This window comes from Rhinolophus sinicus, chromosome 9 (genome assembly GCF_057876585.1).
Source record: "Rhinolophus sinicus isolate RSI-liver-muscle chromosome 9, RSI-T2T, whole genome shotgun sequence".
Taxonomy (NCBI): Eukaryota; Metazoa; Chordata; class Mammalia; order Chiroptera; family Rhinolophidae; genus Rhinolophus; species Rhinolophus sinicus.
Genome location: NC_142509.1, coordinates 23,539,870 through 23,559,624, shown reverse-complemented (window position 1 = coordinate 23,559,624; position 19,755 = coordinate 23,539,870). Strand labels below are relative to the sequence as shown.

The window sequence follows — 19,755 nt, the reverse complement described above, 5'->3', positions numbered from 1 at the left end:
AAGGATGGGAGGGGATCAAAGCGGCGGTGTGTCTCTTACTGGGAGTGAAGGCTCGGCTTGTACTGCAGGCAGGGTCAGGGGAACGGTTCGCAGGGAGTGCGTAAGGGAGACTCCCTGGATGCTCTATGGGGAAGGTGTGGGAGGAGACGGGTTACGTTTCTGTGCTCCATTCATTCAAAACAGATCTGTGGAGAGTGGACTACTCTGTGGCAGGCCGTGGGCAGGCCCTGAGCCTGCAGTGTCCAGTGGCACTAGCATTCCTGGTAGCTGCCCTTATGACAGCTGCCCTTATGACAGCGCCCAGGGAGGATGCTCACCAGTTGGGAGGTCAGGGGAGGGGGAGGTGTCTTCGAGGACATGGTCCTTGGGCTGAGGTAGAAGGTCCAACAGGGGAGGGAAAAGGGCTCCGGGCCTAGAGGACACTATAGACTTTGGTCTCAGAGAATCTGGAACAAGGTGAGTGTGGCTGCAGCAGGAGGTGAACAGTTAGGATGGAGAGGGTAGCCCAGCCAATGCACAGGGCCTCTCGGGCACAGCAAGGTTTGTCTCTGTCCTGAAAGCAAAGATGGAATGACCTGAGGCACCTTCCTTTGGGAGAGAGGCCTTTGGCTGAGGAAAGCTCTGCCTCTTTTCAGCTGAGGGCAGCTTCTTGACCTACGTGCATCTGCTTCCTCCAAGATAGGGAGGTGTGCTAACTCCCAGCTTCCCGGACAAGGTCAGGGTGGAACTGTGAGCTAGATAGAGCAGAGGAGACTTGGGTGGAGGCGGGATTTGCTTTCTCCCCTAGGAATCGTCCTGCCAGGCCCTCCTGGCCAGTCCCTCTTCAGAAACGCATCCACACGACTTGCCCATCCCTCCTCAAAACCTTCTGTGCCGATAGGACTGGGGGGTGGAGGAGGCAGTTGGTTTGGGCCACCTCAGGCTATAAAACAAGGTTGCCTGTTTCCTATACAGTGTCAGTTCAGCCTTTTAATTTGTTTTTAAATTAAAGCTGCTGGCTTAAAGAATGCTGACATTTGGGGCTAAAAATAGGGTGGCCAATGTGTCTCAGTGTGCCCAGGACTGTCCTGGTTTTAACATCCAAAGTTCAGCCTCCTAGGAAACCCTTCCATCCTGGGCGAACTGGGATGGCCGGTCCCCCTAACTGGTTAGTAGGACAACCAGGGGCAAATCCAGTGCTGGAGATTTTCCTGCATTACTTATACGTTTCTTGTCCCACGGCCGCATTCCGTGTTGGTGTAATTACACATTCTCCACAGGCAGGGCACAGAGGCTCAGAGGGGCCGAGGCTTCCTAGCTGGCCATTGCTCAGTAAGTGGACGTGGCAGGCTTGGAATGCAGGCAGGCGTTGGATGCCAAAAGCCCCCATGTTCAGCGTGGCCTCTCAGAGACAGCGGCAGCGACCATTAGTAAAAACCAATGGCAGCGATCATGGTTGCCAAGCTCCACATTCTCTGGGTAGACTGACAAGGAAGGGAACGAAGCTCTTTGCAGGCAACAGTAATCGCACTGTTCCTCGCCTGCCCAGACAACCCTTCCCTACACACACAAAGGCTTGGGCAAACACAGGGGCAGCCATCTCACCCCGGGGGGCCAGAGCCAGGGCTTCGCCAGGCAGGCCATCCTGAGTCCCTGATGGAGCTCCCCACCCCCATCCCCACCGCACCCCAGGATCCTGTGCAGCACACAGACAGCCTGAGGGTGCAGAGGACCAGCAAGGCGGACGGGTGAATTCCAGGGCAAGTGGGAGTAGGCCCTGCTTGAGGCCTGGCGTTCGCATGTGCGGGGAGCTCGCCAGCCGGAATGCAGGCGCTGACCTCAATAGCACAAGTGGAAAATCTGAGCCTGTCGGGTTGGAAGGGGCTGGGAGAATTCCTGAAATCCCACCCCCACCCCCACCCCAGACGGCTTTCTGGCACACGCCTAGGAAGAGTGAGCTCATGGTCCACCAGATGCTGAAAGGAAAAATCTTATCCCCAGTGATAGGAGGTACTGCCGGGTATTCGTGTGTGGGGGAAGTGTTCTCGAGGCCTTGTGCGTTATGAAAATAGTTTTAAATAAGATTCTCTCGTACAGGGAGACACTGAAGACAGTTCTGGGGGGTGGGGGGGGGAAGCTACCCACAATCCCGCCACAACCGCAGTCGCTCCCCTCCAGATGTTCACGGTCCTTTGATTTCTCACCTCGATGTAGCCGACACTGTTTGTTTCCCCACACATTTCAGAATTATCACTAAATCTTCCCCCCCCCCCCACAAGTCCCCTGAGGTGACGTACATGGGAGGGTCGGATACCGGGGAACCATACACCCTCGAATTTCACAGCGCCATCACAAAACTCAAGTATGAGCGGTGGGGAGAGGTGAAGGCGTTATGCCACGAAGCCCTGCCTACAAGAGGTTGCCTCAGTGGGAGAGAAAATACAACATGGGTGTTTCCTGACACCAAGGCTGAGAGAAACTCAACACTGTCTAGGAAGCCATGTTTTCTTGGCTCTGAGCTCTGGGAAGAGTCAGTCATGGAAGTTTGCTCGCAAGTGGTGTTTAAGAACATATAGGGCGTCCTCAATAGAGTTTTATCATTATGGCCGCACCTCGCATGGACCCTTACTTAGTAGGAGCCACAGGCATGCAATTTTGTGGTTCTGAAAGACAGGGAGGTGGGATGAACAGCGGTTATACACAAGTCTGCAGGGCTAGTAACCCTGGCTCCCCCACGTTTGGTAACATGACCTAGCAACATTATACTTCGCTGGGCCTCAGTTTCCTCATCTGATGGCATTACCTACTTCATCGGGTGGTTGTGGAGATAAGGGGCCATTTATTTATGTGTCGTGCTTAGAACAGTGCCTGACACATAGTGCTATTACGTGTTGGCTATTTTTTGGGAGAAAGAATTTAGAGATTGGCTAACTATGGCCCATGGGCCAAATCCAGCTCACTATGGTACCTGTTTGTGTAAATCAAGTTTTATGGGAACACGACCATTTGTTTACATAACGTCCATGGCTGCTTTCATGCTACAAAGGCAGAACTGGGTAGTTGCAACACTGACTGTACAGCCCACAAAATCCAAAACATTTACTCTATGGCCCTTTACAGAAAGAGTTTGCTGACTTCTGCTCTAAATGAACGAACGGCCTGTGTGACTCTATGAGTGGCCGTTCTGGGCCTGGTTCTGAGCCTTCCTCCAGCCTCCCGGCGGGGGGGGAGGAAGTCTCTCGTTCCGCACAGTGCCTCCTGGGGAATGATTTTTCGACTGATGGGGACAGAAGCACTCACAGCACCTCTCAGTAGGCTCGGTTGTTTCAGAGCTTCCCGGGCCATGGGAAAGTGGAGGTGGCTCTGACAGAACATGCCATCAGTATTCTAAGCTGCGGGGAGCCAGCATGCAATGGGATGCCCAGAGGCGAAGCTTTTGTTTAGCACATACATTAATAAACACCATAAGCCACTCCTCCGTTCCACTTCATGAACCTCCTTCAGTCTGGAGTGCAAGGCAATTCTGCTGTGGACTGATTAGCAGGTGCTGTCAGGATATGTAAGCGATCAACGAGGCGGAGGCATGTCACGGAGCTTTACTGCTTCTCAGAATTCAAGGAGTCAACAGATTCAACCCAAGGTCGAGTGTCACTGACTCAGGGAAACTCTGGGCTGATTTTCTAGGCAAAGGCCTGATCTCACCTCACCCCACTGGGAGCCACAAAGCCAAGCTCGGGCCAACATGTTTGCGATGGTATCTAGACAGCCAAATTTCAATCGTGGAAAATGTATAGGACATCACGAGCTTTTCCATGAGGACAGTGTTTAGCTTAACAGCCACTGATGGTATTTCTGGACAACAGACGTCCAGTGAAATAAATATGCCCATTGAGGAGTTTTTTGCTAGCCCGCATTGCCTGCATTGTGTTTCCTAGAGCAACAGCTTTTGTTAGCCCATCATCACTGTACCTCCAACTTTCGGTTGGTGTTTGTTGGGAATCTGATGGCAAACGAGCAACCGTCTTCCTCTGCTTAGAGCCCTTTCGATGGACAACATCCGGGCTATGGGCAGCAGAGATCAGCTCAGTCCGTCCGATGGCCTGATGCTCTGACGGCCACGATGTGGATGAACGTCATCGGCTGCACTTTAGACAGCAGAATGAGGCGCTCACTAGTCATCAGGTTTCGGCTGCACTCGTCTTCTGGGCCTCAGAGAGCTGAGCGGGTGTTCAAGCAGGGGTGCAGCACGTTCAGGGGTGTTCTGCGAAGTCACCTCTGGCAGTGCCTCATTCAGGCTGTCCATGCTCTAGACCAGGGCTTGCCAAACTACGACTAGTGCAGCCAAACCTGGCCCACTGTTTTATCAGAATAGGCACCCTTACATGTTTACGTTTCACCTATGGCTGTGTCTGCATTACAAGAGCAGAGCGGCGACAGCCCACACGGCCTGTAAAGCCTGAAATATTTACTGTGTATCCTTTTACAATAGCAAGTTTGTGGACCCCTACCCTAGATGACAGCTCATCAGAGCATGGCTTGGACCAGGACAAAGAGCAAGATTTCATAGGTGTTTGGGGACACTTTTAAGACTCAGTGAGCAACTAGGATTTCTGGCTTGCGTAGCACAGCCAGTGATGCAATTAATTGTCGGTAGAATGGTGCATTTGGGGGAAGGAGAAAAGAAGAGTGCATTTTTAGACTTCTTTTGAGGAGCCTACCAAAGCTCTGGGTGGGTGTCTGGAAAGTCAGGAGGAAACGCAGACCTGGAGCTCCCTCCTCTGTCCTCTCGTCGTACTTTGTGCTGTTGGCGACAGAACTACTACCTCCTGTTCCAGCTGGTTGGCAGGCTTTCATTCTGCGGGCAGAAAGTAGGTCTTACTGATTTCTTGGTTATACTCCCCTCCCCTCTAATTCGACTCAAAAAGGGGCCTTGCACAAGGTAGGCAGGTAACTGTTGTGGGCAAAAGGCCCAGTTTCCAAGTTTCCATCAGGAGAGGTGGCTTTGGGGTACAACTGTGACTTCTGCCCATGAAGCATTCCCAAGCTAACTTGGAATGTAACACATAAGACACCTAACACATGACAGTATCTATTAACCAAGGTAGCATGGAGTCTGTAAGAGCCAAACAAAGGGCTTGGACTGCTGCAGACACCACTCCAGGCGAAGGCAGGCAGCGTGGAGAGCAGCACTGGGCTTGGAAGAACGGATAGAAATCTGATTACTTGGAGAGAAGGCAGTCTTCTCAATGGTCTTCCAGCAAGAGTGGGAATTCTTAGCTCTTTCCCTATCCTTTGAAAACAGGACACAGAGAACTCACGCCATAGAAAGACAGCGGGTGGGCTTTTTTTTTTTAAAGGATCCCTATGTGATTCTAAGGTGCAGCCAGGATTGAGAACCTTTGGTTTACAAGAGCTGAAGTTTTCCAAAACCAGTAGCCCTAGTGTAACAGAACCCTCCAGAGATGGGAACGCAGAAGACGCAGTGTGGGGACGACGATAAGAGCCTGGCTAGAATGGAGGAGGCTTTCTTCTTTTTCATCCAGGGACAAATTTTAATTCTTGATTTAACTCAATGGAAGAGAAATGCATGAGAAAAGTCATGACGCAGTGGTTCTACATGGAACCCCGTCTGGGGAACACAAGAGATCGTGAGGGAGTGGGGGAAGCAAACAATTAGTTCTGAATTTCTTTTAAACAATAAGATGCCTTGCAAGGTGGCACTTCAGAAGGGATGAACGTCAAGATGTCAGGTGTCCCAAACTGCTGAGCACCGCTCTAAATGCTTAGCATGGCCTTGGAACTTTTGAGAGGCAGCTTTAGAATATCTGCAGTTCCTACTTTTCCTAATCCAATCAGGTCGAAGAACTGGTTTTGAAGGGACCTGCTGTTACTTAATATTTCCAAATCAGAAAACATAACCCCAACTGACACTTGCAGGGTTCCTCGGAAGCACTCCCTGTCAGCAGTAGCTGTTCCAAGCTCAGCGGGGCCAATCCTTAACCTGTCCCCTAGCACTTTCCCTCCCTCCAATCATGTGAAGTCCCAAACTCTAAAACTGCTGGTGAGGGTAACTTGAGAAAACCGAGTTGCATTTATTGAACTCCATCTCATAATATTCAGTGACATCAGGTCTGAAGGGCTAAGCAGTCACAAGATTCTCCTTCAAACGTCTAAGAACAGGGAATTCCATACTGACCCCTTGTCAGCTCAGCTGCTGAGAGATGTACAAAACAACTGTTAATAAACGTCTTGTATCTCCTCGGAGACAAGATCTGAGAAGGAGGTTGGGCTGCGGAACATAACAGCTTAGCAAGTTGAGGAGAGGATAGAGAGGTGAGCTTTTTAGAAAGCCAGGTGTTAGGTCCAAAGTGACTGTATATCAAACAGGAGGCAGTTTGGGAAGTGAATGGAATAGGAGGGAGAAATCGCACTGCAGAGCCACTGCAGAGTGAAGTACCACATGCTAGAGGATACAATGTCTCAACTGAGCGGAACACTCTACAGCTGGGCATTATGGCCTCCACTGACAGACAAGGAGGCCAAGATCCAGTGAATGGCCAGGAGGGGTGCGTCTGACCCCAGGCCCATCTGCTTCAGCTCCGTTGGGCTCTTCAGGTGCCTTTGGGCTGGACTTGGGCTTTCTCATGTGTACAACGTAAATGGTGTCAGACCTCTCTCTCAACCAACTCTTCACTGTTCAATGACCATCACACGGAACTGTAATTCACCTGTTCCCATGTGTGTCTCCCACACTGGGCTGTGCGCTGCTTGTGTTCATTTTGGTACCTCAGTGAGACCCAGGTGCTGGGCGTGGTAAACGCTCAGATTGCTGAATGCATGAACGCCAGACTGCCAGTGTGAATACAAACCTTATGTCTGAAGTAAAACACAGAAAATTACCCCAGGAAACAAACAAAGGAGCACCCCGGAAATTACATATTCTATATTAATTACATCCATATAGCTGGCCACCTCTCCGATGATTGAGCAACCCTAGAATGTAAGCTGCAACCATGAGAAAATAGTAGTTACACATCAAAAAGCAGCAGGTTGGAAATGACAGTCCTAAGAGACAAAAGGTAAAACAAAGCCCCAAACTAAAAAGCCACGATCTTCAAACAATCAGAATCCAATGGCAAAGTCCTTACTGAGTGCTTTTAAAAATACTACAGGTTTTCCGTATTTTTCCTTTAAAAATATTTTGTAAAAACTTCAGAGACTCATAAATAACCCTTCTTTAGTTTACTGCTTAGCTTTTAAAGACAGATAACTATTTAAGAAACCAAATGCAACAACTTAATGTGGCATAGGCACATTTCAAGAACAGGAGTTTGCAATAAAAAAATAAAAAGAAACACAAAAAAACATTTTTTCTTTATTTTTCCCAGAGTGGTAGTGCTGCAAATTAGAGAATTCTTGAAAAAACAGCAGAGAAGCGGTCTGCAGTATTCTGAAGCAGACGTGGCATCAGGGAAACCACCACTCAAGCACACAAGTGGCATTTTGTGATCAAATTTATTTTTTGTTTAAATTTCATTTACTTTGTTTTACTGTAATTTACACAAGAGACTGCCAAGTAAACTAGATATTTTACATTCACCACACATTCCCTCAAATCTCCACAGTTGTTAGAAAAACATTAAAATCCATGCGCCGGGATCTCATTTCCATGCGCGCCCAAGCTCCCAATGATGCTACAGATGCCAGCGAGAGTTACGTTCATTAAAAGGAGAGAGCTAGGCTCTTTATTCCACAAAATTAGCAATAATCTTCCTCACATCAAACACTTTGCAAACAATGATTATGTGTTGACAAAACCTATCTCACAACAGTGGCCAGAGAGTAAACATGAGTCTTGATCCTGAGTGCACGGAGGACGTATGTGATGTGGGGTTTGAGGATAATGGGGTATCACAATGCAGAAGCCATTCTTGTCTGAGTCACCACAATCACGTTGGTGGGGACACACGACATGTGGGAAAAAGAGAAGGAGGGGGGCAGGACTGTCAGCAAATCAGATTCCTAACGTGATGTGACTACAGGGGCTGGCGTGTTGTAGGAGGGACGAGAGGTTAAAGAAGACAGTTTGGACCTGAAGGCTTCAACAGTATCATTCTATTCAAGCTTCCAGGACTGACAGGAGAAAAACTGGATGCGGACACAGAAAGCTGATGAAAATCTTACCTAGCTAATTTATTTTTGCTCCTTTCTTTAAAAAACAAAGGCGGCAGCAGCTTCTAACTAGCATTTCCATGATGCTTACTCAGGGTCTGTCCCAATGATACCCTACTTTGACAGAACAGCCAAACAGGTGGGGTGCACTGGTTCCTCAGCAGGGCCTTCTAACCGTGTGCGGGCAACCCTCATGCCTCTTGGCTTCTTCCTATTTCAAAGTCAGCATCTCCCCCTTAATGTGTGTTTCAGCAGAAAAAGAGCAAAACGTCATCACTATCTAGAGTCTAACGTGTAAGCTGTGAGGAATCTAGATCATTTGCATAGTCTCCAAGCTGTAATTTCAGAAAACAGTCATTTCAAAAACAAGACTCCGTGGAAGCACCGTACTTCCAATTTTTCTAAACAGCTTACAATGCTATTAATTTCTTCATCAATTTCTTTGTTTGCCTCACAGGAGCCTGAAAATTGTATAGTGTTTATTATACATCACAAACCATCATCTCGTTTTTGCTATGTCAGATGTAGAAAAATATTTGAAATTTAAAAATACAAAAAAATCCAATAAAAATCAGAAATTCGTTTAAAAAGGATTTTGTCCCTCAAGGCAAACAAGTAAAAACTGGCCTATAACTTTACTCCTTACTCATAGATATTGTCCAATTTGGCTGTAAGATAATGACAGTACAGAAATAAATCATTATATATACATTCAGGGTTTGTGTTCCAGATTCATTGAATAGCAAAAGATTTTGAAGATATTTTTCTATGGGAGTCTGCTGTTTATGGGACTAAAATAAAAATTTGTAAGAGACTGATTTAAAAGAACAGAAAAGTAATAAAAGGCTATATATATGTGTATACACACATACACATACATACACACACACACACACACGCAGCACATATATATTGGTCCACAACTTGACATTTATGAAACATACCACCTAGTATTACAATGCAGTCAATTTGTCCATTAATGGTATTACTCTAATTATTAAAATCTGCTCCAAGTCTATATATTGAAAATATTTTCTTTTGCATTCTTGCTGAAGATAGGTACAGTACTTTGGAGAAATTGTACTAATCCCTTCAGTATGTTTTTATGTACATATATACACGAGTGTGTGTATTTTGATCTGTAGCTCTACATGCGTTTTATATACAGCTACAGACATACACACACAAACATATATACACATGTGGTTGAGAACCTGTGCATGTCAGTACATAATCATAAGCACACATCTGGGAAACGCCAACATCCAAGATAATGGTCAGAGTCTTCTTCATTCATCACTGGCTGCACTTGTTCCCCTCACTTGACCTTGACTACGTAACTGTAAAGAAAGTGAAAAAAGTGCAGCGTGTTAAAACACAGACATGAAAAAAAAAAAAAAAATATTAAGACAGTAGCTTGTCATACACATTCTCCAGAAAAAAAAACCCTCAGCGCATCAAAGCTTTTGGCAGAAAATGGACTCCAACTACTACATTTAAAAAAGTTAATTTCTTGAAGATTTTGGTTTTACTAACGACATACATTTTGTTTCATTATGGGAAAACACATTAAAAACGAAAGAAGTCACAGAAACTTAGAACTTTTAGTAACTTAAATGTTTTTAAAAAATGAACACTGAATATACAGAAGGGGCTTTGGGGGAATCCTGGCAGAGTTCATTCAATCTTATTTGGTACAAATACTTCTCTTCACGACTGAACACATCATGGCTCCCATGTACCATAATTAAAGAGCAGGTAGAGCAAGGAAGGGAGCAGCAAAGAACCACAGTGGACTCAGAAGAGTGTTCTGTCTGGTGCCTTTCCTCAATAAACATCGTAGTTCAGTGTAACAAATGACGACAGCGTACTGTCAATTTTTGTTTACTCACACTGTTTCAGTATGTGGGGTAGGTTTTGAGGTTCTTTTATCCCCTCTAGGAAAATCTCTAAGTTGAGCAAATAAATTTGTGTTAGAGAAATAAGACCATAGAAATACTTTATATTGTAAATAAAAACCAAAGTGTACTTACACATATTAAAGCTAACTGTAAAGATAATTGAAGATTCAACATGAAGGAAGACTTTGAGGTGTTCAGAAAAAAATTCAACTAAAATGAACTACTGAGGTTGGCCTTTATGGTATGGGATAAAGGATTTTTGACTTAAAATGCTTTTACGTATTTCCTTACTAACCACAAATGGTCCTACTGAGAAATAGGTCAATTAACTGGCTATCGATGAAAAAATCAGCTGCCTCCTAGGACAATGTTACACGATGAGTAAGTGCATTCGGCAACTGGTTTCTCACCTGGTGACACTAAGAACTAGTTGGGGGCTACTCAATTCAACCTATTCCACAGATAAACTTTTTGCGGAATAGTAACTCAAGGGTTCACTGTCAATTTCTAAAATGTATAGCTCTTAAATTCTAAAAATTAAACCGCATTTAACACTTTGTCTCTGCTCAGCAAGTTAACTACCCATTACCAAAAAGGTATTGGTTTTTAAACATTCTTTTACCCAGTTCTTCACTTACACAGTTTGATATTGTCTCTGACCCTACAGGGGACTCATCTAGACATCAGCAGCCGACGTGCCTCGGACGGAACCCTTCTTACGCATCTAAATGTAAAATAAAATCATGAGCTGCTGAAATCAGACTCTGTATTGGGTTAGTAAGCAAGGGGGAAAAAAAAATCTAGAAGAGTTGTGAAGTGACAGCTGCCTACTTATAACCATATCCATGTAGAGAATGAAGTTCTGAGGCCCCTCTATTAACCTTGATCTAAAGAAAATCTTGCAAAAGGATTTTCTTACACAGCCCCCAAAATGTCTCTATTCCTGAATCTAGGAAACAAAAGCCTGCAGACTACTGATGTGAAATTATCAAAGATAGCCAAGGGTAAATGAACTGTTCACCAGTATGATGTGAGCAAATGCTCTGATGGTCTGGTTCATATTTTCATAGTCTCTAGACTAGACAGGAGGCCATGAGGTATGGCCACCTATGCTGCTTCTGAGACCAGGGTCTCTCAGAGGAGTTCTTTATGGGAAGCTTATTGAAGAGAGGGAAGTGAAAGGATTAACAAGCGAGCACAGGAACAATGTATGAGAAACCACAAAGGACAGGAGATTCATCTGAAAGGAGCATTCATAACAGCCTACAATTAAAAAAACTCAATGAGAAAATTAAGGAAAAGAATGGACAGAAAAGGAACAAATACAATAAACACATTTCTAAAACTCAACCTTTCTCCCCTACCCCTCACAGAAATGCCCGTTGAGAACAAACGCGAAAGGTTTGCCCAAAGTATTCCTTCAGTTGCCCAGCCTAAACCCAGTATCCCTCTGCAGGATTACAGGCAGGGGCATTCATTCCTCTCATGCCTAACCTCGCAAGATGCTATTCCTTCTCTCCAGGGCCAAAACCCATTTGAAAGAAATCCAATTCTTAAAATATCTGACAAATTAAGAAGAGAATTACAATGTATCAAGTTCTATCATCAGGTGTCAGGGAAACGGGACCTTAAGAAAAGGGGAAATTCCTCCTTGGTGAAGAGGACTGGAAAATGTTAAGCCACCTCAGGTGGGCGGTTTGGCCCGCAGGCATGACGCTGCCCAGATTCTGAAGCTGCTGCTCAAACCCGCCCTTAGGACTCGGAGCAGTGGAGTAACCGCACTCCCCAGTGACCTCGAGCAAAATAACTGAAATGGCACTTTATGTTAAGATGATTAGCACTTAATGCTGAAATTCGCCTTAAAATGTTTTTGAAATATGTAACAAAGAAACTGTCAGGTACCCTCAACCCTGAACCAATGAGATCCCTACCAACTTCTTAGGGGAATTAGTTTGAGTCATGTGGGTACAATAATGATGCTATCTTCTAATAACTGGGCTTCTGTGGAACTACTTGTCTTTCTTACATCCTCTTTTCAAGTGCAATTGCCAGCTCACAAATGACTGACTAGCATAGAAAAGGAGCTGAGCCTGTAGGCCCACTGCCACAGGTGGGAGGGAAGGTGTCTCCTCCTCATCAGGGCTCCCACTGTGTCGACACTGGGGCTGTTCTGTGTTCAGGTATCCGGAGACTGAGAGCTTGTGAGGGAGGCAGGAGCACCCAGCCCTGGGGGAAGACGTCTCAGCTAAGTTCTGCCTAAGGGGTCCAGAGGTGGGCAGGGCTCAGAGCCCAAATCAGGGAGGGCTCCACCTATCACCTGTCAATAGTGACCACTGTTCCACACGTTGTGGACAGCCCTTCAACATGAGAATCAAAACCCAAAAAGCTTCCTTCATGAGAGCTCAAACCAAGAAGTCCGTTTTCTGTTTTATGTTGGTAAATCCTTTTGTGAAGATGCCCAGGCTGTCCCGTAGGAGCTTTGTGAGAATGAGTGTAAGCATGCTGCTTTCTTTTTAATGTTCAGCGGACATCAGCTGTTCAAAAGCGCTTGGAGACAGAGCTAGCAGGTATCTCTGGAGCCTGGAGCACTTGAAGGGAGCGAAATCAGGCAAGGCAGGGGAAAGGGATTCAACCCGGGTGGCGGTGAGGGGTGCTGCTTACAAAAGGGGGATCTGCCTCTGGAGTAAGGGAAGGCAGAAGTGGGAGAGCCATGGAAAGGAAGATAGGGAAGTACCTATGACTCACCCTTGCCTATGTACATGTTTTGCCTGGGGCCAGCTGAAAACAAGTGGGTGAGGAGAGAGCCTTCCATGCTTGCCATTCTATCACCCCATTCCCAAAATGGAGAACTCAAAAGTCATACTAGTAGTATGAGAAATTGAGGTCAATGAGAGCTTCCATTAGCTGGCCTACAAACCAAACCCCAATTTATATTGTTTTCTCTATGGGAAAATATGTCCCAATTTTCAAAAAATCAACTTAAAAACTTTTGGAACAAAACCCATTCACAAGTTGGAGACCGCTTAAAGTTTACTTTATGTATAAGATAAGGTTAAAACATTTTATTGCCTTATAAAGAAACTATGTCCTAGTCCTCTCAGAAGGTTTGTATAAAGCTAATTAGAAGCAGATCTGCCATAATCACCAAAAGTAAGCAATTTTAAACACAGATTCTTTACGATGCTCTGTGCCAGACAAATAGATTTCTTTCTGTGCCAAAGAACCTGATTTGCTGCCACTCTCCTGTGATTAAATGGAGTTCCTGCCTCACACACAGGCGTTTGTCAAACACTCTCGCCTGCAGGGCTTCCAACACTGGGACTGCTGGCAGGACGTGAGATGACTGCATGGAAACCACTAGCCTACCCTGCACATTCCTCGGGCTCATTGCCCCCGTGGGGCCTGACTTTCAACTGAAAAGAAGTGGAGCCCAGAGCAAAAGCAAAACCAGACACGTGCAAGAGGAAATTGGGGAAGAATCTGTCCCCGGGAGAAATAGGGTGCTCACGCACTAAAGGGCCTGCTCACTAGTGGTGGGGTGAAGCTGGGGAGGGCTTTAATTTTGAAACATGCTATGCTGACCTCCAGCCCAAGGGTCACCTGAATTTCTGGCTAAAGCTTATGAAGAAACAGCCTTCACTGCTAGCTGCAGCAGAGGAAGAGGCTTTTCTGGAATCAGTGACAATACCATGCATTTTATCTTCTCTACAGAAGAGGGAACTAGGACTTCCTGTGCTAACATTAACAACCTACTATGGTAACAACATGAGCCAAAGGCAACTTGGTCTGATCAAGTGGATATCTAAATGAACTGTGCACCAGGTACCATCACAGAGAACTAATGCATAAAAATGAATACAAAACCACTGGCCATCTTACAGGTAACAAATTCTAAATCAAGAAACCTGCAGACTACTTTCATGAAAAGATGCTCCACACAAGAGAAATCCAGAACATGTAAAGAGATATTAGTGTCTGAAAAACTCGATTTTGATAAGCATATAAAGATTAAGGAATGGCTTCTAGTAATACTCTCTTTAATTCTAAGTCTATACTTACTAAGCACATATACAGACAGTACTAGAAAGGGGAAATTAGAGTTTCCACAGGACAGGAAGTCTTACTGTTTCTAGTTCTTTCTGAGTTTCATCTTCCATTCGCCTAATGTCTTCCATTGACAGATCAATCCACTTGTCAATCCAACAAAAAAGCTGGCGATGAAAGTTTGTAAATATCCTTTTTTCTTGCTGTTAAAACAAAGAAGAAAAGTAGTAATAAGATGGTAAAACTCTAAGATTAATGACATATTAACTTTCTTTGTCCCAGTTAACCCATGAAATCTACATACACTTGGTTTGAAAAGACCACTGTATCAATTAGTGGAAATCTTAATTCCACACTATTATCTTTTTATAAAACAAAGATTTCCCTGTGAACTGTGAAACAGTATCTCCTTGAAAGGCAGCATGATTTAGTAGAAACTGAAAAAAAGTGTGGTTTATACATTCTGACCCTACATAAACTCCTGCTGGACCTGATTTATTTTTACCTTTTTCTAAATGAGAATGACCACAGGTCAACTTAATTTCTTCGTCTATAAAACTATACATTATCATTCTTAACTTCTTTGCAATTCATAGGAATGCTGAGGTAGAATACAATAACGTACTGAAAGAGAGTCCTGGGTTCTTTGGAATAAGTATGTTTTATTAGGTTGGTGCAAAAGCAATTGCAGTTTTTGCAATTATTTTTAACCTTTTAAACCACAATTTCTTTTGCACCAACCTAATATTAAGAATTATTACATACGCTCCATTAATTTTTCTACTTTAACGTTACTGACTACATACAAACACATATATAAAACCATATATGTAATTAGTGATTTTAACTGCTGGATTATTTAAGTTTTACTAAACTTTCCCAAGAAGAGAGAAAAGTGCACTGAACAGGGAGTACTTTAGTACTCTGGACAATCTTCAACTTTTACTTTTTTTTCCATGAACAAAAGGGATTTCATCAATTACATGTGTGACTTCTATTTATCAGAACTGGATTGTTAATCTATTATTATGATTCAAGAGGAAGGAAGGAAGCCAGTATTTACAGAGTGCCTACTGTGGGCCAACTGTAAGCAGGCCCAAGAATAATCAGTCTCCAGCACTTTAAGATCTTAAACAAAAAAAATGTTAGAGCAGTTCCAGTTTAAAAGTAGAAAAGTTATGGTGAAACTCAGCCGTAACTAGTTGTGGGTTCAAATACAACAAGGGTTTCTTTATAATGATAATGGAATAAATATTAACCCTACAGGAGAGGAAATACCAAAGAAACTTGCCATATTCATTACTTGTTTACAACCAGGTGTTTTTATACAATTGCAATCCTCCCCTCTTTCTAGATCAATTGCCCCTGTCACTTTCACTTTAATAAAGAAGACATGAAAAGGAGGGAATTAGAATTTGGATCCTCAGATTACGTCACCCTAGGTTCAGAGTGTAACTATACCCAGCGAGGCCCCTAAAACAGACATGGCACAAGAAAGTGCAAAGTACACAAGGTGTACACCAGGAGGGATCTGTGTGGAGCGGGTGAGGGGACTCCGCGAGCTGGGATGAAGGAGTCCCTCAGCAGGGGAGGCCTGGCCTCTCTCTCCAGCCAATGCCGGATACCAGGCCCCCTTTGCAGACATACTGTATGTGAAAAGGGCTCTATACAGAAGAGTTGGGCAAACCGTCAGGAAAGCACTTTGAACAAAATATTGTTATGCTCTTCCCTAAAGAAAATCCCTTAAAAACTATGCTGACATCTGTCTTTGCTGTTTCGAGGGAGAAAAAGGTCAGAGGATTTACACAGCGACAATAACTTTTAACCTCATAATGAAAAAAAAGTGGTAACGGAAAATATTCCATTAATAGCTACCTTAAACATTAATCTAAATTTAAGTCACTGTCTTTTGAACAAGCTTTACCTTCTGAATGAAGTTTTCTACTTTGCTTTGCAGTCCCCACCACTTGAACTTGATTGTCACCAGCTTATAGGCACACATCTGAGGACAGTCAGGGTTGTTTCCCAGCTCTTTCTACACGAGGAACATTGAAAAGGAGAAAGCGTGACTTCAACATTTGTTTTGAATAAAACTGACTGTTGAGTAACGACATCACAGGCATACACGAAGAATATTACAATCTCCTATGTGTTTAATTCAGGTATTTGGAAATTCAGAATCATTTTAGCAAAAAGCAGCAGTATTCCCGGGCTGCAAACCCTTCCACAGATGAAGTTACTTCCTGACTCTACAGCTTAATAGGTACATTGCTCTGTATCAAATTACACTGTTCAGATTTCATATGAAATACCAAATTCTATTCACATCCTATCAATAGTGAGCCTTTAACACGTAAGGCTTCTCATAAAGCCATTACCACACTCCTGCCGTGGACGTGGGGAGACACAATAAAAGCCAATGAGGAAGTTAGTTGTCTGCACGTCCTCCAACACCAGCAGGTGGAGTGGCCCTGTGCGTTAACTGAGTTATGTTCACTAGAAGGGGGACGCAATAAGGGACGCAGCAGCAAACGTGATCAACAGCAAGCCTTCGAAGGCAAATCTCAAACATCCGGACTTTAATACCCACAGATGATCACACCTCACAGTTTAAATGATGCAGTCAGGGAATCCAATCGAGAGTTGTTATGGTGAAAAAAGGAAAATACTTTTAAAAAAAAAAAAAACAAGGGAGAGAGGTAGGGGGACCATCTGGATAAAAAGAGACTAAAGAGACAAAATAAATAAATAAATAAAAATAACGCCTGTATTTTTACTTTTAGAAGGAAAAAAAAAAAAAGCAGTAAGAATTTGGATCCTCAGATGTCACCCTAGGTTCAGAGTATAGAAATACACTGAATTTTTAGGTTCAGCCAAAAAAATTTTAAATATGCGTTGGTGTGGAGAGAGGGAGAAAGGGACGGAGGAAAAGGAGAAAGGAGAACAAATACTGCAGTGTTAATAACTGTTGCATCTAGGTGGAGGTGTTCACTGTTTTTTCATGTTACTGGCCATTTCTGTGAAACAGGCTTCTAGCGCAGTAAGTTCAAAATACTAGCAAGCTTATTTGGGAGGAAGGGGTGAGTAGGGGGTGAACCAGGAGTTTGTAGCACATGGTTCCTCCAAGGTGGTGTGGACGAGAGAACGACACACTCCTGAGCGGACCAGGAGAGCCTGGGGTGGGCTCACAGCAGTGAGCAAAAGCAGACACAGTGCTGCCTCTGGAGCACAGTCTAGCCCAGAAGGCAGGGACTTAGCAGAGAATCACAGACAGCAGAGGCGACGGCACGCGTGGTCTAGGGAAAGGGCCACTCTATAATGCTGGGGTACTTAAAAGACGAAAGCTCTGTCTCAAGACTGTCGTGAGGACTAAATAAATAAGGCAGTGTATGCTCCGACCTTGGTGGAACTCTAGGGCTTAATACCTATTAGTTCTCTTTCTCCCTTATTCTTTCATAGAGTTGTATTTACCACTTGGAATTTGCCACAAAAACAAGAAAAAAATTTAAAGTTTCTCAAAGAGTAGAAAAGTCATAAGCAACACAATGGGACCCTTTTTATAAAAACTAAATTACTGAGTGAAGAGATAAAGCAGCCTTTTACAAGGGTTCTCCCCTTCTTTACCATTGTTCTCAGCTTCACACACTGCTCAAGACACTACAATGCCAGCATCAGTCACACTGTGTGCCACTGTCACCTCTTGTCAGCGTCAACTCATTCACACATCCCACTTTCAATAAGTTCGTTGTGTGTGAGCAAATATTCTTTCCATTCAGCCACATACATATACATTCAAAAAATGATGAATTTCTAAGTCGTATTCTAAAACCTCAAGATTATTCTTCATTTATGGAATCACAGCACCAGACCACACTTTTCCCCCCAAACTCTCAATAATGTTCCAGTTTCAAGTGAATGCTAAGGATAAGATATATGAAAAATTCCATTTTGGTATTATGAATAGAACTAACTCAATGTTCTGTGGAGTCCTGAATGACTGATCAACTTTTCTCGGAAAATCTCCTCTGCAATAACAGTTCTTCTTCTGAATAATGACCTGGTACGTGGGTTAAATCAATGATGTAACACCACAAGCATTTAAATAAAAATATTATATACAGCAAACCGTCTTTTTGCAGGTGAGTTCTATGTCAACAGGAGAACTTGGCTAGCTGAGCTCTATTTTTCCATGACTTCCCTGCCATAAAACAGAGCACCCATGTGAAAACGTAGCACGCATGTGTATGTATACACACAGACACACCTCCTCCCCCCACACCCAAACTTTATGAGTAAGTTTAATTCAGCAAATGTTAAGTGGGTGCCATTTAAACCTAATCTGTGCTACGGTAGGTGTTGTCAGAGGACACAAAAGTGGCTGGCAGAGGAGTGAAATTATGTATAAAAGTAATGATAAAACCACTACTCTTGGCGCCAATAATCTATCAGAAAGGACACCCTTCAGTAGTGGTTGCTGTGGCCCTGGGTAAAAGTCACCAATTTGCAACTGTCCCTCCCCTTCCCTGACCTGCAGGCCCCAGGCACGTAAACTGGGCTCCAGCATGTGGAATAGTTAGCTTCTGAATGCCCAGCCTTACTGAAATAATGACAAAACTGATCTTTCAGACATCATTTTCAATAAGCAATGAGCCAGTGAGTGTTGAGATACTCTCTAATCCAGTGTCACTGAAAACCTTCATATGAAACAAAATTTCGGTAAATGTAGAATACGGCACTCAAGATTTATGAGGTACACCTGCCAAACAGTTCCCATTATGCCAAGTAACTGCCTATGTTAGGTGGGAAGAATCCTTCACTTCTCTGGGCCTCGCTTCTCTGTCAGTAAAAGAAAGGCTGGGCTCTGTCAGAGGTTTTCATCCTCCACTATGAGACAAGAAAAGCAGGGGTAAGTGAACTTAGTTAGCTCCTTGGGGTTGGCCCAGGGCTACAGGTAGTAAGCACAAGATCTTGACATCCAGTGGCTTGTCTGAAATGTCCTATAATTTTGCACTTTATTCCATACTATTCCTGGGCTTAACAACCCCCCACCCCCCCGCCCACCCACTCAGGCTGAATTTCCTCTGGCTGAGAACTACTGATTAGCCCTAAGAAACCTTCCAGAGGGAACATTCCAAAGTCCTCATTATGGGCTGCTGAGAGCTTCGCTCTGAAACTCCAATATCGTTAGACACCTTGTGCTAAATGAAAACCTTGGGTGTTTCCAGTAGAACACTGACTCTTCAGAATTATCCCACCATTTTATAAAAACAGCAAGATGAAGCATGGTTCTAATTAAAGAGTAAGCTAAATTTAATACAAGTATGCCTATACCAAAGTTGGGCTCCAAGAACAGAGTGCACACAAGTGACTTCAACAATTAATTTTGTTTCTCACTTTCTATTGACTCTGGCAGGCTGTTCAAATCAATTACGGTAATACTAGTAATTTATAAAGTAACAGTGGCCTATAAAATTTAGTTTAAAAACCTGTAAGTGATAGGACAAAAAAAGAACCAGTTCTCTACGCTATCCTCCCCAGCTCTAAAATGGATAGTCAGTCTCAATCTGCTTTTTTGTTTTTCATCCAACTACAAGCAATTATTAAAAAAGAAAAAAGTTCAGGGACGAATATGTAAGCCAATTAAGAAACAAACAAACGA

At 43.9% G+C, this 19,755-nt stretch overlaps 1 protein-coding gene across 2 annotated transcripts in view; it reads right to left on the bottom strand.

Annotated features, from left to right (window-relative positions):
• Positions 1 to 7,475: 7,475 nt before the first annotated feature.
• The window catches only part of PITPNB (phosphatidylinositol transfer protein beta), a 63,380-nt gene continuing 51,100 nt past the window's right edge, over positions 7,476 to 19,755 (bottom strand). The window contains exons 9-12 of one of the 2 annotated variants that reach the window (XM_019756396.3): positions 16,021 to 16,131; positions 14,177 to 14,299; positions 10,691 to 10,776; positions 7,476 to 9,491 (exon numbers count right to left, since the gene is read on the bottom strand). In XM_019756396.3, the coding sequence (XP_019611955.1) occupies positions 10,729 to 10,776; positions 14,177 to 14,299; positions 16,021 to 16,131 (282 nt within the window). In that variant the 3' untranslated portion in view covers positions 7,476 to 9,491; positions 10,691 to 10,728. The remainder of the gene's footprint in view (positions 9,492 to 10,690; positions 10,777 to 14,176; positions 14,300 to 16,020; positions 16,132 to 19,755) is intronic. The other variant, XM_019756395.3, reaches the window with a different exon arrangement.